The following is a 27,279-nucleotide window of genomic DNA, read 5'->3' on the forward strand; positions in this document are numbered from 1 at the left end:
AAACAAAACGTTGCTCATCAAATGTCGCAGAATATTCTCAAATTATAGAGGTAAAAAAAAGAGGACATTTTACCCTTGATGTAATCTCCTAATGACTCAGTGGTGTTTGAAAGTCTTTGTATGCAATAAGGACTATAATTGGCGTATGGCGCGTGTCTGGGCTCAAGACCTCGGTGCAACTCTATCTGAAACTTTGAAATCATTCTGAAGGCTGTCTTGCATCGGGCCTTCACTCAGGGAACTTTACAGAGGGTTTTGTCTCAAAGTGTTCTGAGAGCAGCGGTCTCCACTCGTGTCTTATTTGTAATGCGGTACCCATCCACGTTTTCCTTCTCTGCTAAGGGCTGCTCTTTTCTTGGCCTCACCTCTCGCCCGCCCGAGTCAGGGGAAGCCTTTCCCCCTCTGCATCGGAATCCCCTATTCTTTCTCTTTGCTGGCACAAAGAGTCCCTTCCATCTCAGCCACTCAGCACGACTTTCATTTTGATGACCAGCTTGCTTTTCTAGGACAGACCAGCTTTTGAAAATGGGCTTTCAATCCAGTTGGCAAGTTATAAGTCGACTTTGACCTACAAAAATGGTGGCGAGGCTAGGCTACCTCCACCCCACACGCAGTGCCGATGACTCACGGCGACTCAGAGGACACTGATTTAAGATAAAGGTCATTTGGGTTTTCAAAGTGCCCTGTTAATTGTTGTTTCTTTAAAAAAAAATAACCAAAGTTGTTTTAGTTTTACAGCGATCAAAAGGATTTTGTAATCACACTAAGAGAGCACGTAGGACTTTTCATCTTTGAGACACTTAAAAACACTAATTAATAAGAGCGTGGTACCTTTTAGAAAAAGGAAGAGGCTTATTGTCTCAACATGCCCTGTTGCCTCTCTCCCACCACCCCGCGGCTCCTGGACACACCCCCACCATCCGGTGGCTCTTGGACACACCCCCACGGCCCTGTTTTCCTCTGGTGAGTCCGGGCTTCTCGTCTTCCCATGAGCACGGACCTCAACTCCCCATGCAGGGTCATCAGCATTTGTCTCTTGATATAACATCTATGTCACCCAGTCGTGTAATCTTTTCTAGGAGAGCCCATTGCGGGGTCACACACTAAGGGCCAGCACAGCTTTCAAGGACATCCTAGCCATGGTGGCATCACCAGGCCCTCCATGGCTTCTTGGAGGCACTGAGTGGGTCTTGGTTCCCGCGCATGTGCAAACACGACCTGGTACGTTGGGCGTGTGGCCCAGTACTTTGCTCCGTGTACTCACTCAGCATTTGTAGTTGTTCTTCCTCTAACATTGATTCTTACATCCTTGGCCATCTGGGCCCGTTAGCAAGGACACGAATGGCTGGCGGGATGTGACTTCCAGAGCAGAGCTGCCTGCTGCACGTGGTCCCGTCAGCAGTCGCCGTCTGGGCGTCTGGGCCGAGGACAGGCATTAGCAGGGAGACCACATCCAGGGTGGGAGTGCAGAAGGTGGGGAGGACCGGAGGCTCAGAAACCAGGCAGAGATGGTTTTCAAGCTCGATTCTCACTGCCTATTAGCATGTCTCCAAGTGACCAACATCGCTGGGCTCAGCATTTTCCTGTCTGGGAAGTGGTTGTCCCTCCCATGGAGCTGTGAGAATTAGATGAGATATGTGCAGTGCTTAGCAGAGTGTTTGGCGTAGGACACAGCCACTCCTCGTGCAATGATAGGACGTGGGGGGCGGGGGGGCTGGCCAGCAGAAAACATTTGCTTTTTAAAATTTTTTTTTTAATTTTTGCTAAAGGCAGTGACTTCCAAAGCAGAACATATTTTTTGCTGCATTTTATAAATTCTTTGCTGGAGAAAGAATGGACTTAGAAAACTGAAAACAGTAATGGCTTCAAAGTACTGAGCCTGTGGGGAAGGTAAGAGAATACCAAGCGATGATCCCTGCATTGTGGTATTGAGGGCAATATTTTTTTCATTACTTGCACTTTATTTTCCAAATTTTCTACAATGAGAAGTTGTTACATGGGTAATCAGGAAAAAAAAACCTTAAAAAAAAAGAAAATGTTCAAACTGTTTAGATCATATCCAGGAGAACGGAGATTGATACCAGCCAATGGGGGGTCCTTTCCATAGAGTTGCGTCTTCTGAGGCTACACGTGCTGTGATAGTCACAGGCCTTGATTTGTATATTGCAGGGGGAAAGACTACCCGTCACAGGCCCATCTGGCCACCTGTCCAGGGAACATTGTCCTTATTTCAGGACTTTCCCTTTGACCTTAAGAACAATTGGCCACCTTGCCAGGTTGAGCTATCTCTTTAAAGGAATAAAAATATTAATAAACATCTATACTGTTAAGACTCATTTTATCCTGTGAATGTACTCTCTAGGAATGACTTGGTGAGGCAGGGCTGCCACATCTCAGTGATGACGTTAGCAGTTAAAATGCTGGCCCAGTGGGCGTGTTCTCAGCCCTTTGTTAGGACATACTCTGTGCAGCCATGTTTGTTTCCATATGCTTCTCACTGCCGTCCTGTGAGCTGGATGCTGTTACCCTCATCTTAGAGGTGAGCAGGTGCTCGCTGGCCCCGGGGGAGCCCGGACAGGCGCACGCTGGCCCCGGGGGGAGCCCGGACAGGCGCACGCTGGCCCCGGGGGGAGCCCGGACAGGCGCACGCTGGCCCCATAGTGTACACAGATGAAAACATGATAAGAATCGGAGCCTGACTCTGGGGCCCTGGCTTTTAAACACTCTCCTAACTGTCCTGATTCACTGGTAGTGAATCAATCAGCAGCTGGAGGGCAGGAGATTATCCCGCTCTGACAGCTTCTCCATGCTTTCCACAGCCCACCTGGGCCTGGCTCAGCACCTGATAAATAGTCAGTGTCCAATAGTATTTTTGGGTATGTGGATGAACAAATAAGCAAGTGAGGGAATGAGTGGATGAAGGAATGAAGGAAGGACGTGCCCAGTGGCCATCAGACCCTACTCTCTTGTGCATGGAGGAGAGATGTGCTCTCTTTCCTTCTCCTGAAATGGCCACTTAGGCCTCTGAGACAAGAGGAGGTGAGGTCCTCGGGGGTGTGGCCAAGGTGTTCACCAGCTGAGGACCGTGTCCACCCTGGGATAGAAACATCTGCCCAGACAATTGCTGGCTCCTGGCCCTTGGGCACACCCCTCCTGCAGATGGCATTGGCTTTGGGCAAAGCTTCTTCCTCTCCACTGTGGGCCTCCCACCCCCGTCTCCTTCCTTCCTGTTGGCAGCATGGAACAGCACGTACAGTTTATCAATTATTAACACACACAATATTTGTTCCACAGAGACTGCATGGATGTGCGTAGCTGATTTCCTCTGGCCCTTCCCAAAAGAACACAGAAAAAACAAAGGCATTTTTGGGGTTTTTCAAACCAACATAAACATGGCCATCATCGTAGCCTATCCCATTATGCTCCCTAAAGTCAGTCTGCAGGTAATACAGAGGGCACTCACGTTTAGACGGTTAAATGCTGCCAGGAAGGTTCTGGCATGTAGGCTTGCCCCCAGATGGCTCCAGCCCCCCCATATGGGTACCCTTCTTGTCCCATCCTCCCAGGCCACAGGCTGGTGCTCGTTCACCACATCTGGCCTTTATTTAAAACTCCACCTCAAAGTATTTCATAGCACAGAATATCTTTCCTTATTAAATTCTCCCTCACATATTTTTTTCATAAAACAGGCACCAAAAACTACAAACCTACCTGTGGCTCTCAACATATCTGTTTATAAACCTTTGGATACTGTTTGCAATTCGTTAATCACATTTTCAAAGGAAGTTACAGATTACAGATACACTAACAAATGCCATATACAATGCCTCAGCCCCGGTAACAAGATCCTCAAACGGGAAGGGGGAGCAGGACTGGGGGACCTGGGTATTGTCCCATCCCAGGCCGGGTCCTGTCCTAGGCCGGGTCCCGTCCCAGGCCGGGTCCTGTCCTAGGCCGGGTCCTGTCCTAGGCCGGGTCCCGTGGGAGAGGGGAGAGCTGGCCTGGGACTCCAGGACTCGAGAACGCAGTTCTTTCTTTGTCACTCTCAGTCTGTGGCCACACATACAGCCTCTAGTGGGGAGACAGGAACAGGGGACCAGTGCCTTTAGCCGTGTGATTCATCTCCATTAGAAGAGTGGTGATCGAGGGGTTCCCAATTGCAACTCCAAATCACTTGTTCCTAAGTCATCGTTCAAGTACCAAAGTTTGTGAACATTTCACTTAAAATGTACTTTCAAGGTAGTTCATTTTGAGAGAAAATAAATGAAGGCACTAAATATATGCAAGTCGGAACTGTTGACTACTTACACTTGAAATTCAAGCCAACTTAAAAAAAAAATCTTTAAAAAAGAAAGGGGGGCAGTGTAAGGGAAAGTACTGGTACATGTAACATCCCTAAGGACTCAGAGTGGAGACGCAGCGTGATCCAGGGGTGCGCGCCATGTGTCAGGGCCTGCTTCCTCTGTGTCCCCTGCCTTCTCGGCACTGACGTCACTCTCGGGAAGCAGTCGCAGAGGAGGCCGTGAGGAGCTCAGGTTCACATCCTAACACCTCAGTGATGCTGGTCGATAGAGAGCCTCCTCCTCTGGATAAATCCAGGAATGCATCCCAGATAGATCTCATCTGGGCTGGCCTGAGCTATGCCCCTATCTCTGACCCAATCACTGTGTCCTGGATCTTCCCCACATGCTCAGGTCACTTGCCTACCTCTGAACCAAGGGTGGCTTACCTTCACTAGAAGTATATTTATGGAGAGTGGGGTCAGGGGCTTCCCTATATAAACAAAAAATGATCACCATGTAAAATGTAGGGAACGGATGGTGGCAATCTATAGCACAGGTGTCTTCCTAAGAAGGTCTAATCTCTAGCCGTTTAATTTGTTTCTTAATGGGGAAGATGACAAAGGCAGATTTTAGGTCATTATGCTAGAATTTACTCATCATTCTCTACCTGACTTCCTTTTTTCACCCACACTAATTGCTCTGCTACATTACTATTTATATTCTAAAGGAGCTCACCCATTAATAAAGACCCAAATGGAAAGTATTTCAGACAGAGGCGGATTAAGGTTGGTTGAGGCCCTGGGCACAGAAGAAAGTATTGGGCCCTTTACATTAGAAAAAAGTGTAAATTTGGGGTTTTGCAGGGCCCTTCTGAAGTCAGGACCCAGGGCCCGCACCTGCTGTGCCCACAATTAAATCCACCTCTGATTTCAGACCTATTTCACGTGCCTGGTTAAGGAGACATTGCGGAGGGCCATTCCCGAAATGGAATTTTAGAGGGCATATCCCCAGCCCTGTCTGTTTCTTTCAATAAAATTAAATTAATAGAGACTTGTTGGAAAATGGCAGCTTATTGATCAGTATGCTGGGAAATCATACTTACTCTCTAATCTCTCCACGTTTCCTGAATACTGATAATAGAATGTGCTGCATTTCTTCTTATTAAATAAAAAGATAAAGAGACATTTTAGGAATGGTCAGAAATCTCTGCAATTCCACCATTGCCAGATGCATCTGACAGGACTTGGATTCTTCAGCACAAGTATACATTTTTCTGCCAGGAGAGTCTTGAGTCCCAACTTAGTGTTGAGTACACAACTCTTGGTGTGTAAGACGCATGTGTATAGATTGTCTGACATCCTCCTCTCTGACAAACATCTCCTGGCTGCCTTGTGGTTTGCAGAACAGGGGCCTACAAAATTACGGAATGGGTGACCTTCCTTTCATGCAAATGAAATATTAGCTGATTGTAAACAGTGAGCCTGTGTCTTCACCAAGAAGACCATGGCTCTCAGGAGTCATGCTAGCTACAGATAAAGAGCTTATTTCACACCTGGGAACATACTTGCCACTTTACATACAGTATCTATTTACTCCTCTCAAGCTCCCTTAGCTGTAAAGGTGCTCTTGTTTTATACATTTGCAACTGAGGAAAAGGAAGCTTCGAGTAGTTTGGCACCTTGCTTAGTCACATGCCCAATACGTGCAGGATTACTGTGCTCCTGTCATCTAACAATGACAGGTAGACACTTTTTTCTAAGGATGAAGGACCTTTTAGTGCACTAGATCTTGGGGTCTTTTTAAATTTCTTTAATAGTGGTCGAAATAACATGAGACTTATCCATGAAACCTGGTCAGGGGCTGTGACAGGTGGGGGGTCTCCTCCCCCTCACTGGCCATATGATCTTATCTACCTTGTCATTTGATTTGTTAACTTGTTAGAGCCCATTTTCCCATAGGCATGATGGGCAATAAATGGGCCTTCCAGAAGCAGAAAGGTTATAACTATTGGCAAGTCCTTGGGAAAGAATAAAGCACTGTTTGACTGTAATTCTTAGTACCTTCCACTTATTAGGAGCCCAATACATATAGGTTGAAAAAATGAAGGAAGGAGCATTTCGAAGTGACCAAAGGAAGGACTTCTACCAAAAAGACAGTTTAGACCTAGCTTTAGGCTACCCAAGAAATTGTGAGAATTCTACCTTTAACCATTAGAATCTGGGCTGCATGAACTCCTGGGATGCTTAGGGGTTTCCAGTGAAGGCTCCTACTAAAATGGGATATGGAGCCATTAGCACAGGTAACAGTGGCCCAGGAATGTCTGACTCTAGCTCCTCAGGGGGACAATTGAGAGTCTTTGTATCATGTGCTCCCCTCCCCCATCACACCTGCTCACTACTGGATGTTGGTTGGGGGAAAGCAGTCTCCGGAGATGTCTCAGGTTCCTGAAATGCAGTCACAATGCAGAAGAACAGAGGGACTCACTGTCTGGTCTCCACCCCTCGATGTCACTGAGGGCAGCTTAGACCTGTTTGGTTCAACCAGTTGACAGTGATTCTGCCTTCATGTCTGGTGTGCCTGTACACCTGCCTCCACAGTTGCCAAGCGGTGTTCAAAATGCTAACCTGTGTTTTTGGAGTCTTAAAATACTTAGAGTGACTGCATCTCATTTAGAATCTTGCCTATTAAAGCAAAAGATGGCCAACTTAGAGACAAAAGCAAATAAGAAAAATTGTACAGACATACATATATTTTCCCATTATGCCTTTGATACTTATAAAGGGGTTGCTTCTCCTTAGCCTGCAGTAGAGGGCAGACTTTCCTACATTATAAACACACCACCGGCCAACATTAAAGGCCCCGAGACACAGGAATGTCCAGACACACGCATGTCCGGTTGATAAAATGGTAGACTGGCAGGGTGACTAATACCAGTGATTTAGGGGGGAGAAAACTGAGACCAGCTCCCTGTTGTGCATGCACTCATCAGCTTTTCCAGAGGAATGCCTAATGACCATTAACTCTGGCAGCATTCCCAGTACCCGCAGCACACAGGGTAAAGCAGCCGGTGTGCTCTGCTCAGGACCACTGTGCCACTGTGGTAGCAGGTGGAGGGTTCGTGTGTCTGCACCTTGTTACCAGGGTGTTGAACCCCACTGCAGAGATCAGTGCATTCTCGGCCTCCAAGGGGTGTGCGTGCATTTGAGACAGGAGGTAGGGATGAGAGAACGTTAAAACACAGAGGGACGCCACTAGGTCTTGAGTAACACATGCAAAACGCCCTTTTCTGTGATTTGAAGGGGTGGTTTTCAAAGCTGTGGATTGGAGGAAGACTCTCCCTTTCTCACACACAGATTATCCAAAGAGGAAGAAGACTCTGCTTTTCATCTGGCATGGTTAGAACCAAGGGGTTCTCTGGGTAAATGCATATCAAGCAAAGAGCTGACTTGTCTGTTCTCCCAGCTCAGAGCCAATGTCTACAGGCATCTGGGACTGGCACCCAGCTGGGTCTCTCACTGATATTCCTCCGTTCACGGTCCTCACCCTCCAACAGGACTTGGGAGGATAAAGGTTGGCCTGGCTGGTGATCTCATGGAAATGTTCTCTTTTTCTGTCCCTTCCCCTTGCTAGTACGAAGAAGGGAAAAAGCGGAGGAAACCTAACTACAGCAGCGTTGACCTCTCCGAGGTCGAGTGGGAAGACCGAGACGATGTGGTAAGGGGTTTGCTTTAAGCTTGGGGAGGCGGGAGCTCCACTGTGCCTGGAGGCTGCCGGGGGCCAGCAAGAGGCCCGCCAGGGGGACACCTGGCCACCACAGCACGGAGGCCGTGGCCCTTCTACTGAGTTAGGAGTTTTAGAACTCTGCCGCTGGTCAGACCAGGTGCCGACAGGCCAGCCACGCAGTCTGCTTCGCAGTCACAGACCATCCCTGGGGGGCTCTGGTCCCATCCTCAGCTGATGAATCCAGACGCCTCTTCCATGCACTTGATGGGACCTGCTGCTGTCAGGGGAGCTGGGGTTGGGGGGTCTGTCCCCTGCAAAGTCAGGGTCAGGATTCATCTGTCAGGATTTCATGGGCACAGCTCAGCTTTGTGACAAGAGGCTCAGGGCGGCTGGGTCAGCCACTCCCTTTCCTGGGTAGTAACAGCTTGTCCCCCTTCATCGACCACACTGCAGTGGCCACAGGCTCATTTCCCACAGATTCAGCCTCTGGTTCTGTATCAAGAACCCTCCTGGGCCCACGACTCAGCTCGCCAGTCTTCTTGAGGTATCCTCATTAAGTCAGATTTATTAGACATGACTGCCTTTGGGTGAGTGCAGGCGGAAGGTTCTTGATGAAATCCTGACTACCCACGAGTTCCTGTCCAGATCCTCGCTCTCACCTTCTCTCCACCCTCTCTGTGCCCAGGCCAGCTTCCTCTGCCCACATCGTCCCTGACCTGTCTGGGGACCCCCCTAAGCGCCATCATGGAGCCAGCATGGTTTCCATCTCTCCCTCTGTCCTGCTTCCCACGGGAGCACTGAGGGGAACCAGCTGGAGTTCCCAGGGGGGTTCTCGTGCCCCCAGGAGCAGGGCCACCAGGGCGGCTCTGTCACTGCACCCGTGCTTCTCCCTTGTCCTCTGCTCCCGGGGCCACTCAGCTGGGCCCCCCAGGAGCAGGGCCACCAGGGCGGCTCTGTCACTGCACCCGTGCTTCTCCTTCGTCCTCTGCTCCCGGGGCCACTCAGCTGGGCCCCCCAGGAGCAGGGCCACCAGGGCGGCTCTGTCACTGCACCCGTGCTTCTCCCTTGTCCTCTGCTCCCGGGGCCACTCAGCTGGGCCCCCCAGGAGCAGGGCCACCAGGGCGGCTCTGTCACTGCACCTGTGCTTCTCCTTCCTCCTCTGCTCCCGGGGCCACTCAGCTGGCATGCACGTCTGCTTTGCTTCTTGGCCTATAGAATGCAAAATCCATATCTGTTTCAGAATCGAACCTGTTTCCTTCTACATTGGCAATCAAGTCTTTTAAAACCCAAGTGCAGACAAAATAACTTTGTTGTTTGATAAAAAAAACAAAACTACTTTCTCATTTGTACCCTTTAGCCCAGTGGTCTCCAACCTTTTTTGAGCCAGGAACCAGTTTAATGTCAGAAAATATTTTCATGGACCAGCCTTTAGGGTGGGAAAGATAAATGTATCACATGACCGAGACAAGCGTCAAGAGTGAGTCTTAGACGGATGTAACAGAGGGAATCTGGTCATTTTTTAAAAATAAAACATCATTCAGACTTAAATATAAATAAAACGGAAATAATGTAAGTTATTTATTCTTTCTCTGTGGACTGATACCAAATGGCCCACGGACCAGTACTGGTCCACGGCCCGGGGGTTGGGGACCACCACTTTAGCCCACGTGATGGTGACCAGACATCATGTCTGCTCAGTGGGCTGGTAGAGTCTTCTATTTTCTTGTTTTTTAAACATTGTCATCAGGAGTTAAGTCAGGTTCTTTTGGTTGTACTGCCCCGATGTATGTGTCCTTTCTCTTCAACCTGCTCATCCCAAGAGGCATTGTGAGCTGCCTGGGTTCTGATCTGCTGTTTGCTGATTGTGGATCTTGGACAGACAGCTATCCTGTCTGCACCTCAGTTCTGTTTCTTGTTCTTTTGGGTTTTTTTTTCCAGTAAAATAAGCATAATAATAATAGCAGCTACCTCATAAAGCTGTGTTGAATGTTAAATGTGTTAATATATTGAAAGGTATAAGTAAGAGTGCTTACATTGTTGTGTGGGCATGGTGAGCCTTCTATGAGTGGCAGTCATTGTCAGCACTATGGCCGTCAGCATTGGTCCTCAGAAGCCCTTCTCATTCATCAGAGCCCTGTGGATGTTCAGCTGCTTAACTGCCTTGAACTGCCAGGACTGGGTCCGCCTGTCCTGCAGAGTTCCCACAACTCTAGCCAGTCAGTGCTCTTGCTCTTACACAGGTTGTTCTCTTGGTATCTCTTTAGTTTGGGTCTCGTTGCCTCGGGAGCACAGTATATTTGAAATGTAAGTCTCTTCACTGTCAGACTGTTTGGAAAAATCCAAGTCACTATTTCTATCCCAGGGAATTCTACACCATTGACTGAAGAATTCAGAATTTACACAAAGCATCTTTGTGAAATCTGTATAAGATCCATATGCACATAGGTCTGTCACTGGAGTTTGCATGTAAGTAGCAGAAGGCAGGCTTTATGTCAAAATCCAGGAAAGACCAAGCAAGCAGAAGCCATTGGTGAAGAAGCAGCTAAGTGTGCCCCACTGCAAAGAACGTACTGGAAGAAGCATCCTGGGCAACTAGGCTTTTGTTGAATTTAATGACTATATTTATAATATAGACTCTCTGTACTTCCAAAAAAGGTGTGTGGTCACATATACTATTAAAAGACTTGCAGAATAAGGCTGGTTAAAATCAAACTAGGAAAAAAATTTCAAATCAGAAATCATTTACAAAGGAGTTAAGTAAGACTGTGGCTCTAGGGTGAGTCGGGCATCCTGTCAACACTGCAGTGAGTGGTATGGATCTCATGGTGGCTCGTTAGCCAGGAAGTAACCCTGAGATAGGACAGGCCCACACTGAACTACCGGTGTCAATCACCTCTTAGAAGGACAGAGCGTCTTTAGAATGGTGTGCATCCTTTGCTTATTAATTCCCAGTGATGGCTGAAGGAATTAAGGGTGATTTTTATCTCAGTCCCATTATTTTTTAGTCATTCCCAAACTTTCCACTGTGAACACGATTACCTCTGTAAACAGAAACTATCTAATATAAATAATAATGCCCACATACTGAATTCTTCCTGCATGCCAGTGCTGTTCTAAGTGCTGTGTATGGACGAACGTGTTTATTCCTCACATCAATCCTGTGAAGTTGAAGTTACTGGTGTCCTCATTTTACAGGTAAAGAAACTGAGACAAAGAATTGCTGTAATGGTCTGATAATACTGAATATAGATTCCCAGCCAGGCATTCTGGCCCCAGTGCTCTTGACCGTGTTGGTGTGCCTTAGAAAGAGCCCGAGTCCGAGTCCATGCAGACCCCATGTCAGTGCCTTGTACGTGTTAGCTTCCCCGAAGGGGTACAGAAAAGACAGCTGTACCTGGCTCACGGCTGCTAACCCACCGCTTGTGGTGGTGGTGTCAGAATCGGCCTTGACTCCAGTGAAACCCCGAATGTTGCAGGTAAGCCCTTTCTTTACTGCTCTCCAGTCAGCTCACCTTCTTCTTACCGGGGATGACACTGACAGAGAGATTCCTGTGAGTTCTTTCTTTCCAGAGCCCCATAAATCTCTTCTGCTGGACCGTATTTCTGAGACCTGTGGCCATTTAGTTTGTTCCACCCATTCCTGTATCTCAGCGGCTCATGCTTGAGCCCTAGGTCCCAAACCAGCACAGCCCACCTGAGAGCCCAGGCTGGAGCAGAGAGAGAGAGAGGGAGAGCGAGAGAGAGAGAGGGAGAGAGAGGGAGGATTTTATTACATAATGCTCTGTGTCGAGTCTGTTTTTCTATCCCTGTTGAAGGGTGGCTTAGGAATAACAGACTTGTTTATCCACTATTCTGCTTCCCCTTGAACCTGCTGGCTTGGCCGGGGTTGCATGTCTTTGGAGGTCCAGAAGGGCTTGCCGCCTATGCACCAGGAATGGTGAAGCTCGTATGCTGATGTGGACAGTTCACCACCATTAGGAGAATGATCTATCTTATATCATTATCCCCAAAACACTGGTGACCAGTGACTCTGGCTTCCTCAATGAACTCTGACGTGAGAGAAGAGCTGTAAGCTCACAGGGACACTGGTGGCCACCAGGTGGCATGGCCTTTAGTAACGTGGGTGCTCCGAGTGGTCAGCACAGCTTCAGGGTGCAGACGAGGGCGACAGACTGGCTGGGCCTCTTGGGAAGCATATCCGACCTGAATAAGGCAGGGCGCAGAGGGAGAGGGTGGCCCTGGAGTCCCAGGACCCTGAGCACAGTCACCAAATTATTATTTTCAGCCTGAAGAGGTTTACCCTTTATTTTATTGACCACGTTGCAATGAAAGCTACTTTAATGTCCACTGCATGAACACTATTTTATATCTGATAGGGAAAAATAAAGGTATACCACCGAATTTTAATTTGCCTTTTTTTGACCTTATGTTAAGTTGAACATGTGATTTTTTTGATGGCTCCATATTATTCTAACAGGAGCACACCCAAATTCTTTTGGGAATTTTCCTCTGCCAGGCCATGTCATTGCTACATTGCTCGTGCTGTAATTCAGGCAGCGGCAGGTCCCAGGGATATTCAGACAGCCCTTCCTGTCCCTGGTGCGACTCAAAGGACTGTTACTCCCCTCCACTCGTGCTCAGCTCTGGACACCACCTCGGAACCTAGACCCTAGGGCTGGAGGTACCACTGACTTAGCATAGCACCTGGGCAAGGAGTCCCCTTCTCAAGCCTCACTCTCCTCAGAAGACAAAGTAACATTTCTAGACTGCTCCAGCCTCAAAGCACTGCATTGTTACCAGACAGGCTGTTGACCAAGCACCAAACCCCTTCTGCACTCTGGCAGTGAAGACAGAAAATAGCCTTCCTTCCAGCCCCAGACCACAGGCCCTCGAGTTTGTGGGAGAGCCTGCTGGGATGTTAATACTTCAGACTATTGCATGGTCAATGTTTAAAACATTTTCTTTGATTAAAAAAAGAAATCCGGAAATAATAAATTATTTTTATTAATACTGCATGACTTTTATATTAATGCTTTAAATTTATCCAAATGCTTTCTTTCCTGGTTTGAAAGGCCAAAGTAACAGCTTGAGTTCAGAGGGCAGAGAGCCTGTATGACCTGGCTGTGTGCCTCAGTTTCCCCACCTGTAAAACAGGGATAGTAATGATACCTGAAGAGATGATTTTGAGGGTTTTAAAACCTATGCCTGGCATATGGTAATCAGGATCTGACAGGATAATGCAAGCCTCAAGAGCAGGGGTCCCCAAACTTTTTACACAGGGGGCCAGTTCACAGTCCCTCAGACCGTTGGAGGGCCGGACTCTAAAAAAACAACAACTATGAACAAATTCCTATGCACACTGCACATATCTTATTTTAAAGTAATAAACAAAACGGGAACAAATATAATATTTAAAATAACAAGTAAATTTAAATCAACAAACTGAACAGTATTTCAATGGGAACTATGGACCTGCTTTTGGCTAATGAGATGGTCAATGTCCAGTTCCATATTTGTCACTGCTAGCTGTAACAAGTGATGTGACACGCTTCTGGAGCCATGACGTGTGTATCCCGTGTCACCGGAAGTAGTACTGTATGTGGCCTTGCTCACATACAGTACTCCAGGAGCATAGTATGCATTATCCTGTGCTCCTCTCACTGACCACCAACGAAAGAGGTGCCCCTTCCGGAAGTGCAGCGGGGGCCGGATAAATGGCCTCAGTTTGAGGCCTCAGTTTGAGGCCTCAGTGCTTTGAGGCTGGAGCAGTCTAGAAATGTTACTTTGTCTTCTGGGGAGAGTGAGGCTTGAGAAGGGGACTCCTTGTCCAGGCCCTCTTGTAAATATCAGCTCCTCGCATCCTCGCTACAGCTCTGTGAAATGGGTGCCGCATCCATTCCGTTTTGCAGAAAAGGAAACTGAGGCACAGAGAGGGTAAATGAATTGTCCATGATCATAAAGTTCTGGCTCTGAGACCCATTGGCTACAGCCCTATCCTGCCTCACAAGTAGATGTTCGATAACTGTAACCTCGTTTCATTGTGGTTGACGGAAAGGGAAGGACTAGAGTCTCTAAGTACTCACCTCGAGAAAACGTCAGTGACTCTGGCCTTGGACCCTCCCTGCCTAGCGTTGATTGTTCTGTGCTACTGGGAGTTGGGGGTGGGGTGGCACAGAGGGTGGGACCCTTACCTAATCTCCATCTTGCCTGGGGAATGTGAGAGGGGAAGGTCCCAAATGGCTTTAGGCAGCCACCAGAAAGAGGAAAAATGAAAACCATGTTAAAGATAAATTGAGCCGTTCTTAAAAGTTTGAAAGTAGACTTAATTAGGACCAGCTCTCCCCATCCAAAACCACAAAAGTTAAAATGGGAAAATATTTCCAGAAATGCCCATTATGTGTTGTTAAAAAATATGTAGAGTAAAATATATGCTTTATTTTATACATGCCTCCAGATAAAAATTATGCTTTTATTCTTTTCATGGAAGATGGGAATGTGAACCCAAACCTAGACAACCCCGGATCAAACTGAGGTTGCTTGCAAGCGTTGCAGTTTTCTATCAGCCAGATCTTATTCAAGTTCCTCAAAGGAGAAAAGAGGGGAAAGAGGAAAAAAAAAAACATGACAACAAGGCCTGGGGCTGGGAAAGAGCCTTCCTGACAGGCTGTGGCATGTCAGCATTTGCTCCTGTTCCATTAAGTGGCCTTCCCTGTCGTCTCCCATTGGTGCCCATGACGGCACATCTTTCATCACTGTGTCTGCTGTCCTTCTCTGAACTCAAGGCAGGGCCACGCATAATTAGAAGAGGTCAGCCGGGGGTGGGGGAGGGAGCCAGGCTCACTGTTCCAAATGGGACCTCCAAAAATCAGATAGCAGGTCACCCCGTTCACTGCCCGTCAGTGTCAGCGGGGCCATTAACTGGCTCTGATTTCTCAGAGAGCATGTGAAGATGGTTCATGCTACGCACAGCTAATCCCTGTCTTCCAAATGGTTGGCCTTTTCTTGTTTTAAACTACTGTGTAGGAAAATGTCTTTGCCTTAAGTTTTGAGAAGTGATTTCTCCATGACATGTAGCTGATCTCCAGGGACATTCTTGCCTCTGGAGTGTGTTCGTGGGTTGCTGGGCTTCATTCTCTGACTCTCAGGATCCGTCAACATGCACAGGCTTTTGTGTCGTCGTTGCCTTGAAATGTACCTGAGTACCCCAAACTGAAGTGAAAAGTTGTTTATTTATTGTACTCAGCCTCTGTCCCTGGGTACAACAGCCGTTAAGTGCTTATTCTTCAGAAGCCTTGTTTTAGAGGTCTGAGTGCAAGATGCAGACTCGCTACAAAAGTGCCCACAATTTGGTGGGAAACAGCCCAACCCCATCGCACCTCTGCTTGGCACAAGGCACCAACTGCGCTCCCAAGCCTGAGGATGCCCGGTGTCCGGATGACATGGTAACCCAGGTGAGAACTAACACCGTTTTCTTTTATCATTTTAGTTAAGAAATGCCATGGTGAATCGAAAGACAGGAAAGTTCTCCATGGAGGTGAAGAAGACAGTGGACAAAGGGGTACATTTTTCTCAAACATTCTTGTGCCTAATTTAAAACAAACCACTGTGAAAAATTAGCTTTGAAAGCTCTATCTGGAATAAATATCTTTCGCTGAGATCATTTTTCTCTTGTCTTTACTTATCTCAAACAAGATTCATGTAGTACTGTTAACCTGATCATAGTGTGTCCACTTATTTTTATTTATTTCTGAAAACTTCACCTAGCAGACTAACCATGTTTTCTTTTCTCTACGACTTTTTTTTTCGATCTAGAAACGGGTTTTGGTGATGACAAATGACTACTATTATACAGACATCAAGGGTACTCCTTTCAGGTAGAGCTGACCATAATACATGGACATTCCATCAGACCCATCAGTTGTGTTTGTACAAAACCTGCTGAGGCTTTCAGAGCTCATCATCTGAAGATACCAAACACCTGCCGAAAGGCTGGAGAGTGAGGAAGGGGCTTTCCCAGGCTGCTTTTGTTTTTGTTTTCCAGAAGGGGGAAGATGGTTCAGGCAGGAGACCTCACTAGATTTGCCTTGGCTTTGCATCTCATTATCAAGCAAATGAGCTTTGGGGGTTCCAATTAAGGGTGGAGAGATAAGTTCAGAGGGTTACCAGGGTTCTTAACCATCTAACTTGCTGCCGAGTGAGTTTCACTTCACTTTCTATTTCCATGATCAGAAAAAAAAAATCTTCAAACTTAAAGGTAGCGTATCCATCCCTACATGTTGTACTTCCATTTTAATTTCTCTGAACTGTCCTTCTATGCTTGCCTACCTTTGAATCCTGTTACTTCTCTTTTTAACAGTCCTGAGAAAATGGCTTTTGCTCATTGCCTGCTCACAGATGTGTATGTGGCACCCCAACGTCTCCCGCTACTTTACCTTAGTGTCGTAACACCTTTTGTAACACGTTTTTCAGTGGGGCTGCTTCCTGCACCTGAACTGTTTCCTCGCAGAGCTAAGGAGAGACAGGGTGTACTGACTATAGAGTAATATGGGAAATAAATGATGGCTTGTTGTCATCGACGGCCAGGGGTCATGGCGGGGTTTCGTTTGGAAGCAGAGCAGTCGAGGGAACCCAGGACCACTGAGGGGATTTGCCAGATGAAGAGACTGTGTCTTCAAAACATGTTCTCTTACTTCAGACAAACATAAAAAGCAGCTTAAATCAAGCTAGTAAGAGTGTGAAAACTCTGTGAGACTAGGGAGCTTGCTGAGTAAAGAAGCCCACAAAACAATTCATGTGGCTAACCCTTAAGCGGTGGTAGCCACTTCCTTCTTGCCCTTTGAGGAGGGGTTAATTTTCCCTAGTCCTAACCTGAAGGTCTGGAATGACCCACCCCTTGCTGAATGGAGGGCAGGGTGCGGAAGGCAGCCGTGCGAGGCACGTGCAGGGCAAGTGCCCCTCCTGAGGCGTTCCGGGCAAGGGTTTGCTGGGGGCGAGCAGGTCGCCACGCCTCTGTAAACACATGAGCGAGCGCAGCCTAGTGCTGCTGGCACTTTCAATCAAAAATTTTTACTTTGAAGCAGCTGATTGAACCTAAGAAAAACCAACAACAACTATAATCAGTGGGGTTTTGAAAATAAACTGCTGGAAAAATTGTTTACAGAACATGAAATGGAAATGGGAAAATAGAAAGTAAAAAGTTAGCCCACAGTCTATTGCAGTCACTGCCGTGGATTTCAAGGTCTGCTTTGTTTCTCTGCACAGTTTAGGTGTGGCGCTCTCCAGAGGCCATGGGAAGTATTTCTTCCGAGGGAATGTGACCATTGAGGAGGGTAAGTTGCTGCCTTGGTCCCTCTTCCCCTCTCCCGTGGGAAGGAAGCCCCGGAGCCCAGCACTGGGCTAACTGAAGCGCCTGCTCCTCTGTTCAATAATCTGGCCAGTCTCTGGGCATCCGACTCAACTAACTGCCCACGAGGTGTTACCTCACTTTCCCAGCCTGATTCAGAATGGTGGGAACCCCAACTCGTGGTGGCCTTCCTAATGATTGTATTTATTTCTCTCCTGCTTTAACCCACAGAGTGGTTGAGGCTACTCAGAGGAATCATCCACTAGCAATCTTTTTTTTCATCCATAAAAATCAGTAGCAAGAAAAATACAAATCAGTGTAAAAGCTCAAGCCAAGGGAAAAAATGAAAAAAAAATATGCAAGCCTAGTCTCCTACACAGTTGAGCCACAGTGCCACTCGTGTTTCACGGCCGTCTGGATCCAAAGGGGACTGTGACCATTGCAGTGATTGACATGTCAGGAGTAGGTAGCACCGTGAAGAGTCCCGGACTCGCAGTCTTCCTAAAGCACTGAAACTCCCAGTCAGTGGGAGCAGTTGTTACAGCTCTCCAGGACTTTAACACTGTTGTCACACCCTTACTGTTTTTTTTCATCTCCCAACAACCCAGTAGCTCAGAGAAGTTACCTTTCTCAGTCTCAGCAGCTCATGGGGAGGAGGGGGCTGGCCTCTAATGGCTTCACTCCCAGAGTGGCCTTGAGTATGTTCCTCGCCCATTCTGGGTGTTAAATTTTGCATCTTCACAAAGAAGGGGTTGGACCAGACCAGTGCTCTCTCTGGGCATTCCCAGGGAGTATGAGCAAGAGCAGGAAGGTCAGTTACAAGTCAGGTTTTAATTAGTTAAGCTGGTTACCAGTGAATGTGGTCAACTTTCAGAAACACCATGCAGCTCAGACGTAGCTGAGAATGAAGAATGAGATTGGATTGTCCCTGAGATGCCCATTTCCATAGACAGTCTTCTGGTTTACTCCGATTCTCTGTGCCTGTTCCACAGGTGTTGGTTTCTGTCTCTCAAGCAATTGTGTGATCTTAAGGAATAGGAAAGAGAGTGGAGGGGGTCCTTGTGACCTGGGAAGAATTCAGTGTGTGGCCACTGCAGAGCTAATGAATTGTGTGGCCTCTTCCCAGAGACATGCAAGAGAAAACAGGCAAATTTGTGACTAGGACAAGGTCCCCAACAGGATGTATTCTCCAAGATCATTTTTTTTTTAATTCTAGGATTCTTTGACTCCATGAGCCATAGGTAGCTCTGTAGCTATTACTGCCAATGAAGCCAGAAAATACAGGTCTAAGCCATCTGAGATCAAGCTGAGGAAATAGCCCATTATAGAACAAGAGAAGGGAAGATTATTCATAGATTATTTACCCCTCATGTGTCAATTCCCTTAGTTAGTCCTCAATACATGGGCTTGCACATTGTTTAGCATTGTCGTTGGATCATTTCCTCAGTCACCATCTTCTCCCTGTTTGTTCCACAGTTGTTAGGCTGGGAGGTCACAGAGAGAGAATTTCAGAGCTACCCGTAACCACCATGCACGAAGTTAGTTTGAATTCTCAGCAAGGAAGCAAGTGAAGCCAGATCTTCCTCTTTCTGTTGCTCCTCTGTGAATAAGAGGGCTTACAGTCCTGCCAACTTTGCTGAGTAACAGAGCCCAAGAAAGCTGCTTCCCCTTAGGTTAACGAGGAAGGGGTCTTGTCATCAGTAAGGGCCAAGGCATGGTTGCTATTCTGCTCCGTTCTTGGAGAAGGAAGGTGTAGCTTGGGAATGACAGCCACACTTCCTTACAATGTAGGCATTTTTAACATGCTTTGCAAATGCCAGCAAGATAGCACATAGGTGGTGAACAGGTAGACTTTGCTCCAAACGTTAGGAGTCCCTACCGAGCTTGAAGCCATCGGTGATAGTTCTCTACCTACTGAAATCACTCTTCTTCTGAATTTTCTTGATACTTTATCTGTATCTTTAATATCTATTGTACATGATAACTGTTCAAGAAATTAGAGCTTATGTTATTATTGTCAGCATTATCAATCATCAGTAGGTGACCAAAATAAAAGGTCAGAGGACTAGAGAACAGTTCAGTTTTCTTGGTGCCCTAGGAAATAAGAGAGGAAGCGATGGGGAAGGTCTTTCTTTGAGGGCTTCATCTATAAATCCTATAAAATATAGCTAGAGAGGGCTTTGTGGATCAAGGTTGATGAGAACAGAAACCAGAAAAATAGATAGAACTGACATCATTAACCCGATATTCCGGGAAGGTGAGATCCCACTCGAGGGCCTTTGCACGTACCGTGCCTCCTGCCCTGAGCCCTCTCTCCCCAGTTATCTGCATTGCTCGCTCCCTCACCTCTTCAAGGTCTTTGCTTAAAAGTCATTTTCTCAGTGCAGACTTCTCTGACTGGCTGGGAGAGACCAAAAGGCTCTGTCTCGATCCTTCCCGTCTGTCGGCACCCCTACCCTGCTGCTTTCTTTCTCTTCCTTCATCGTCTTCACTACCAACTGATAAGCAGTGTATTTTAATTTTATTTACTTATCTCTGCCACTAGAAAGTAAATACACTGAGGGAAGTGATTTTTTGTTTCATTCTCTTCTGTATTGTAAAGGCCTGGAAAAGTATTTTGCACAGTGAATATATAAAATGAAGGGAGGGAGGGAGGGAGGGAGGGAGGGAGGGAGGGAAGGAGGGCTGGTGGATACATAGGTTATTCTAGGGACTAAGCACCATCCCATATAATCTTCTTATGGAGTCTTTGAGTTAAGTATTCTTACCTGTGTCTTCTGGCTGATAAACTCAAAGAGTTGAAGTGACATTCCTAAAATCATTCAACCGGTAGGTGTTGCGGCCAGGATATGGCTGCTTGGATGATAGATGATGTGCTATCTAATTTATCTCCTACTTCCTGTAAAATCAAGCAGGAGTGTGATAATAGGTCTAGTGTTTTGCTATATTTTATACATTTGAATTTGAGGAGAAAACTGGCATCCTGAGTGCAATAAGACATTGTTGGTCACTGGGAAAATTGGCATCCTAACACAGGCTCTAAGCATCTTTGGAGTCCCTGAGGACATCACTCAGAAGTCTGCCGATGACCGGTTGAAATGAAGTCACAAAAAGAGTGTTTCACAGAATTGGGGTGGTCTAGAGCAGTGGTCCCCAACCTTTTTTTGGGCCACGGATTGGTTTAATGTCAGAAAATATTTTCACGGACCAGCCTTTAGGGTGGGACAGATAAATGTATCACATGACCGAGACAAGCGTCAAGAGTGAGTCTTAGACGGATGTAACAGAGGGAATCTGGTCATTTTTTAACAATAAAACATCATTCAGACTTAAATATAAATAAAACAGAAACAAAGTAAGTTATTTATTCTTTCTCTGCGGACCGGTACCAAATGGCCCACGGACCAGTACCAGTCCGCGGCCCAGGGGTTGGGGACCACTGGTCTAGAGCATTCTATAAAAACTCCCCAATTCTCTGCTAGCCCTGTTCTCTTAGCTACCTTTTCAGACAGATGACTCATTTTTACTTAGGATTCTGGAAAAACCAGCAACTTTTGCTGGTCAGAACAGTCACGTATTGGCTATTTCATATCATTCAACCTATAATTTCACCCTCACAACCACCCATCCGTTAGAGAATATTATTATCATTCCTGCTGTGCACATGAATAGACTGACATCTAGAAAAAGAAAGTAATCTGCTAAGGTCACACAGCAGTTGGGTGGCCTGGCCCTGTCCCCAACTCAGCCTGCTCAGGGCTCCAAAAGCACTGTTTCCACCAGCACGCTAAGCTTTTCTCCCATGACTCACTGGTGTATCATTTCTCTGCAAGCACTTCATGTTTTCCTGGGATCACAGTATGGCAGGTGGTGGCTGAGTGAGGGGGAAGTGGGGACAGAGTTCTGCCTGGAAATGAACTTGTTTCCTTTGTTCCAAGTTCCTTTCCCCAGCAGGCTTCCTTGGGGTTGATGCCTCCCCTTTACCACCCCATAGCCCCGCCCAAGAACTCTGAAGCACATGAGGGACGAGGAGGGTGAGTGCCACCCACAGATGGCACTTACTCATTAACTTCCTCTCCTTGATCTTCAGGTCTGCATGATTTAGAACATCCTGATGTGTCCTTGGCAGACGAATGGTAAGAATGAAAATCCTTCGTCAGTATTGGTATTTGTTGCCCTCTGATTGCAAGTTGTCTCTACTCTCTTGCCCAGTCCCCTGGTTCAAAGGCAACGGAAGGAAAAGCTGTAAATATTTACACGCTTTTGTTTTGTGTCCTGTTCGTAGGTCCTACTGCAACACTGACCTCCACCCAGAACACCGTCATCTGTCTCAGTTAGAGGCTATTAAGCTTTACCTCAAAGGCAAAGAACCTCTGCTCCAATGTGAGTGCACTTCAAATGCGTTTGTGTTTGCATGTGGTGGTGGGGTGTGAACTTGACACCATAGTTCGCTTCGGTTTCCCAGGGAAGCTTTGCTTTGGCACAGACTATCAGTCCCATTAAATCCAGCCAGGTGTCTGCTTCCTGTAGGAACGAGAGAAATAATGTGAGTTATAGAAAGCCACACCCGAAAGAACCCTTCCCATGGGATATGTCCCCCTACCAAACCATCAAGTCAAATACCTGAATGGGATGAAAATGTTACAGCTGGGAAAGGACTGTGTATGTCTCCTCATCCAGCTGCCTTCTTTTATAAGTAATGAGCCAGGGCTGGAAACTCACTCAGGGCCACAAACTAGGCCTCCTGGTTCTCTCCAGGGGAAGACTGCCACTGAGGCATGTTGCCTCTTGTGGGGGATGGTCTGCTCCTCTCCTCCCACCAGGTGCCTTCTGAAGGAGCCCAGCGACTCTGAGACGGCAGGTGACTTGTGCAGAGGGAGGGGTGGCGAGAGCAGCAGCCGGCCTGGTGCCCGCCAGGTGCAAGACCACACCTTGAACTAACACACATGAGTTGTAGTAGCTCAAAATGGGGCAGAGGGAGAATCACCAAAAATAAGCATGGCGCCTGCCCCTACCAGGGATCACTCAGTGATATGACATGTTCTTTCCACATGTTATCTTGGGGAATAGCCACAGCAGCCCTGTGAGGTGTACAGAGGTTACCCAGCCCCTGAACCACTTCTGCATGGGATGGATTTAACTTTTCAGGATATGCCATGATAGAGAAAAAAATCGGATGGACATAATAGCCCAATTTTTTATTAACTTTGACATTTTAATGACATATTTTTTAAAATACAGACATTATATTTAAAAACCATTTGTTTACGATCCAGCTTTCTTGTCTTAATATTTTGCCATACTTTCGTCGCACACATTTTTTAGGAATGAAACATTCCAGATAATAGTAAAGTTGCTGAAAGTCCCTGCCCTGTCCTAGTTCCCACCCAGGGAGAGTCACCATCCTGTATTGATCTTCCCCATACATTTTATATGATTACTATAGCAAGGTTAGGCAAAGCAGGGTTACAGTTGTTTGTGTAGAAAATAATATAATAATTAATAAATAATAACACAAGAATAAACTGTGTTTCACGTACAAACAACTGTAAACTTACTTTTGCCCTGCCCTGTATGTTGGTGTGCATTAAAAATATGTAACATAATTTTATATATTAAACTATATTTTCTATATATATTTTCTATAAAATTTACATATGGTATATATATTATGTTTGGTATAATTTATGTGTATTATTCTACAACATATGTTGTCACTTGTTATAATCTTGAGATGTATTTGTGTTGATAATTTACCTGTAGTTGATTTGTTTGAATTACTATATAGTATTCTAAGACCAGACTATTACTCACCTTATCCTTTTCTTTTTTTTTTTGGTGATGAGTTGTTTTCATTTTTTACTTTTGTAACAAAGTTCCATCGTGTTTGTTGCCCCAGCCGAGGTGAGACTGACTTGCTGTTTGTGATAGTTAGTTGGCCCTGTTGGGGGTGATTGGAGCCTCTGCCAGACTCGTGACATTCCCTGAGTCCTTAGCCTCTTCTTCAGAGTTCTGCTAAGAGTTCCTTTGCATGGGGACTTAATTCTCTCTCTAAAATGAAAAAAAAAATTTTTTTTTAATGGAAGGAATCACAAAATAAAGAGTCCCAAGAGTTATAAGGTTATCATACCCCTTCCCCTTATACAACTGACTGATATCAGGGCCCTAAAGAGTCACAGGTTTTGACAGGAGTCAGACATGGGTAAGACGGGCAATCTTTCCCAGGACTGCTGCCTTCTGGTCTCCAAATCCCAGAGCAGGGAGGTCTATGGCATGGGCTACAAGACGGGGAGAAAGGGCAGAACACAGAGGTGTGAGATGCCCAAGACTCTTCACTCACTATCACTCGTCCACATGCCTGGGGCACGTGGACTGCTGTTGTATCGGGTGGCAGACTTTCAGTTTTTCGGCTGATGGGAGGTTCGAGTATTGCTTTTCACACGTTTACAACGTGTTGCTTTACACGTTGTTGAGGGGCAGCCACAGATACTGAGGAGTGAGCTGGTGAGTGCCTCTCCTGCCCCTCTGTGGGGCCTGGCCAAAGCCATCTTCTTGAGTCTGTCCCTCCCAACAGGTGACAAAGAACTGATACAGGAAGTCCTTTTCGATGCCGTGGTGAGTGCTCCCATTGAAGCTTATTGGACCAGCCTTGCCCTCAACAAATCTGAGTAAGTGGTTGCACGTGTCCCCCTTTCATGGCCATTTCCCCACAAACAGTCCAAAATATGGTTATAGTTTAAGAACTAAACTGTTTTAGGAGCCTGGTGTTAAAGTTCTTTAATTTTCCCCAAAGCTCCAAACCACAAGAGCTAGAGCAGATTAGCGGCTGGGGCTTGGATGGCAAGCTACTGGGTTTGACATATAATTTGTTTGAGTTTTAACATTACATGAAATTTGGTATGCTGAGGTAGGGTGACACTTCGAAGAAGGGGTGTGGGGTGTGGGGGGGCGGAAGGAGCATTTAGCTTCCTGCCCTACCATGGCTGCCTCTACTTCACAGTCTGGGGAACTTGGGCCCCGGGCCAGGTTAGCCTGTGAGTGGGCTGGGGAAGTGAGAGCTCTGTTTCATTAGGGTGTCAGATGTAACCCTGCGGTTTCATTTCCAAAGTGGAGGATGTTGGGGGTGGGGTGGGCCAGGGTAGCTGTTGTCAAAGGCGAGGGCAAGAACTGCAGCAGCTTATTAGTATTATATTATTTATTTATTTTTTACTACTATTTTAAGTGGGCTGTTAAATATTAAAAATTGTAAGAAAAGGCATTTCTCTTTCTGATGACTTCACGTCATATGTTATTCAGTCCTCTTTCCTATTTCCTTTTATCTTTCCTTCTGTATAATCTCTTCTGTCCTGTCTGTTATTCATTCTGCTCTTGTTTTCCATTCATTCATTCATTCACTAAATATTGTTTACATGATTGTTATGTGGCAGAGATGGGGCTAGGTGTTGAGGTAACTCAGTTAAACATGGTCCTTATTGCCATCATGGTACCTGCCATATGCAGTGTGCCATGTTATTAAGAATTGTTACAACTGTGTTGAAGGACAAAGAAAGACATATAGATTGTATGTAACAAGACCCAGAGTAGAGTTGGAAGACAGGGAAGGCTTTTCTGAGCAGGCACTATTTCAAGGGTTGGGGAGCACGACAAGGAATTAGAACAGCATGTGCAAAGGCCCTGAGGTAAGAAAGTATTTGACACATGAGAATTTTTAAAAGGCCAGCAGAGGGTAGATTGGAACATATTAGGAGAAGAAGCTACAGAGGGGACAGGTGGTTCAGGACCTTGGGAGTCAAGTTAAAAATTTTTGGACTTTATACTCAGAGTATTGGAAAATCATTGAAGGGTTTTAAGAAGGACATTTTAAGGTTTTAAGAAGACATGATTAAATTTGTATTTTTAAAGATCCTTCTACCGCTATGTAGAGAATGGATTGTAATGGGATAAGAATAATAGTAGTGGCTCCTACTGCATTCCCAGGAATTTGCCACTTGGACACGGCAGTGGCAGTGGGCACAGAGAGGAGAGATGCTCATGTGGCATGCTTCAGACATAAGACCCTCAGGACTTGATGGTGGGTTTGTTGTGTGAGAAGAGGGCAGCTGAACTGTCAAGGACCATTCCCAGGTTTATGACATGAATAACTTGGTAATATTTCCTAGGATGGGAAGCAATGCAGAACAGGTTTGGGGCTGGACTTGGCCAAAGTTCTTTTCTAGATATTTTAAGATCAAAATGACTATAAGTCTTCCAGTGAGAGACATGAGGTAGGCCATTTCATGCATGAGCCTGATGTCCCAAAGAGAGACTACCATTTTCATTAGATTTGGTGTGGTTTTGGAATGCTTACATATGTGGATCTTATCTGCTGGGATGTTGGGAAAGAGTCAAAGCCTTTCCTGTGATTGCCTTCTCTAGTGAATGTGGAAATGTTCCTTTTAGGCTTTCATGAAATTGTGCAAAGATTGCTGACTCATGCGGGAGCACATGCTAAAGATTTCCAAAATGGTAGCTTGTTTTGTAGTCCACATCTGTTCCTGATCCTGTGGACTGTCTTTCCGATTCGGTATTGGCTAGGAACAGAAACAAATGCATGGTCTTGGCTTTTGTTCACCCCTTAACTACTTACAGGTAGCAGTGACCACTTTGACTACCATCAAAGTTAACCAAATGATCTTATGTTGCAGATGACATGGATAATGCTTCAGATCAAACCGTTACTAGCATCTCGGGCAGGGAAGCAAACTCCGTAATCAGTATTCTCTTCATACTTTTATTAGAAACAAAATGATGTATTTGTTGAGAAAACCATTTGATTTTTTTAAAAAAAGACGTATGCATTGCTTAATCCTAAAGAATACATTCAAACCTAAAAATCACCTCAAAAGTTGAAAAAGCTCTTCAGTGAATTTTCAAATGACTTTTCTTGTTAAGGCTACACTTTGGGTTCCTATGAATGGCGTCTGCAGGCTAGGTGAAGAAGCCACTTCTTTACGCGTTTCTTTGGAGTTGGTGGCGAGGATAAGGCCTGTGCTCTGGTGGAAGTTACAAGTTAGTGCCCCCAAATGGCTTTAAGTTCAAGTCCTAGACATTTCCAGGCTGTGGGATGCTGCAAATTTGATTCCATGGCTCAGTTGGTTAGTTTCACTAATGACAGATTCCACAAATGGTCTCAGGACCTGAAATAGACTTTGTAGCTTCAATGCAAAAAGCTCACTTTCAGGATATGTTCCTCTCCTTACAGCTGTCCCCATTCTCAGCCTGCTCCCTCTGAACATGCACCCAGAAACTGCAGAGAAAGGTGTGCTCATTTCCTTTGGGGGTGCACTTCCTCACGATGCCTTTGCTGTCAGGAAGTTCTTAGATTTTCTTGCCAGAATCAGGGTGAAAACTTTTATAAGTGGAAAGAGTTTGCATTCTGTGCTTGGTGTGTGAGCATGTTTCTATAATTTCTTTTTACATTTTGTTTTTCAAAAGATTCCATGAATCTTAAATGCGAAAGCCATTATGTGCTTACTGTCTGGAAGAAGCCCCCTGACACCCGCTGCTCTGTTTCAGGAACTCTGACAAGGGCGTGGAGGTCGCCTTCCTCGGCACCCGCACCGGCCTCTCGAGAATCAACCTGTTTGTCGGGGCTGAGCAGCTCACCAATCAGTAAGAAAGAGGGATCCTCTGTGGGGCCCCGGGAGATCCTGAGACGGGATGTTCAAAGGGAAGCTTATTTCATTTCTTGATTCCACCACTGGTAGAAACAAAATTCAGGCCACCCCCGGCCTGTTGACATTTTTCCTCTCTGTTCTACCATGGGGGCCCCGGCGTGTGTGTTCACCTGCCCGTTGGCCCTTCCACAACCCTTTGTTCTTTAGGCTGCTTGGCTTCTGTCCACCGTCCTGGAGTCCTCTCCCTCCCTGGTGAGTCATTGCAGAGCCCTGG

At 46.2% G+C, this 27,279-nt stretch overlaps 1 protein-coding gene across 2 annotated transcripts in view; it reads left to right on the forward strand.

Annotated features, from left to right (window-relative positions):
- CACNA2D3 (calcium voltage-gated channel auxiliary subunit alpha2delta 3) overlaps nt 1-27,279 on the forward strand; it is a 1,028,076-nt gene that overhangs the window by 813,293 nt on the left and 187,504 nt on the right. The window contains exons 18-26 of one of the 2 annotated variants that reach the window (XM_066350329.1): nt 7,914-7,997; nt 15,493-15,564; nt 15,819-15,880; nt 17,268-17,335; nt 21,440-21,485; nt 21,635-21,732; nt 23,924-24,017; nt 25,509-25,613; nt 26,905-27,000. In XM_066350329.1, the coding sequence (XP_066206426.1) occupies nt 7,914-7,997; nt 15,493-15,564; nt 15,819-15,880; nt 17,268-17,335; nt 21,440-21,485; nt 21,635-21,732; nt 23,924-24,017; nt 25,509-25,613; nt 26,905-27,000 (725 nt within the window). The remainder of the gene's footprint in view (nt 1-7,913; nt 7,998-15,492; nt 15,565-15,818; nt 15,881-17,267; nt 17,336-21,439; nt 21,486-21,634; nt 21,733-23,923; nt 24,018-25,508; nt 25,614-26,904; nt 27,001-27,279) is intronic. The other variant, XM_066350330.1, reaches the window with a different exon arrangement.

The sequence above is a fragment of the Saccopteryx leptura genome, chromosome 10 (genome assembly GCF_036850995.1).
Source record: "Saccopteryx leptura isolate mSacLep1 chromosome 10, mSacLep1_pri_phased_curated, whole genome shotgun sequence".
Lineage (NCBI taxonomy): Eukaryota > Metazoa > Chordata > Mammalia > Chiroptera > Emballonuridae > Saccopteryx > Saccopteryx leptura.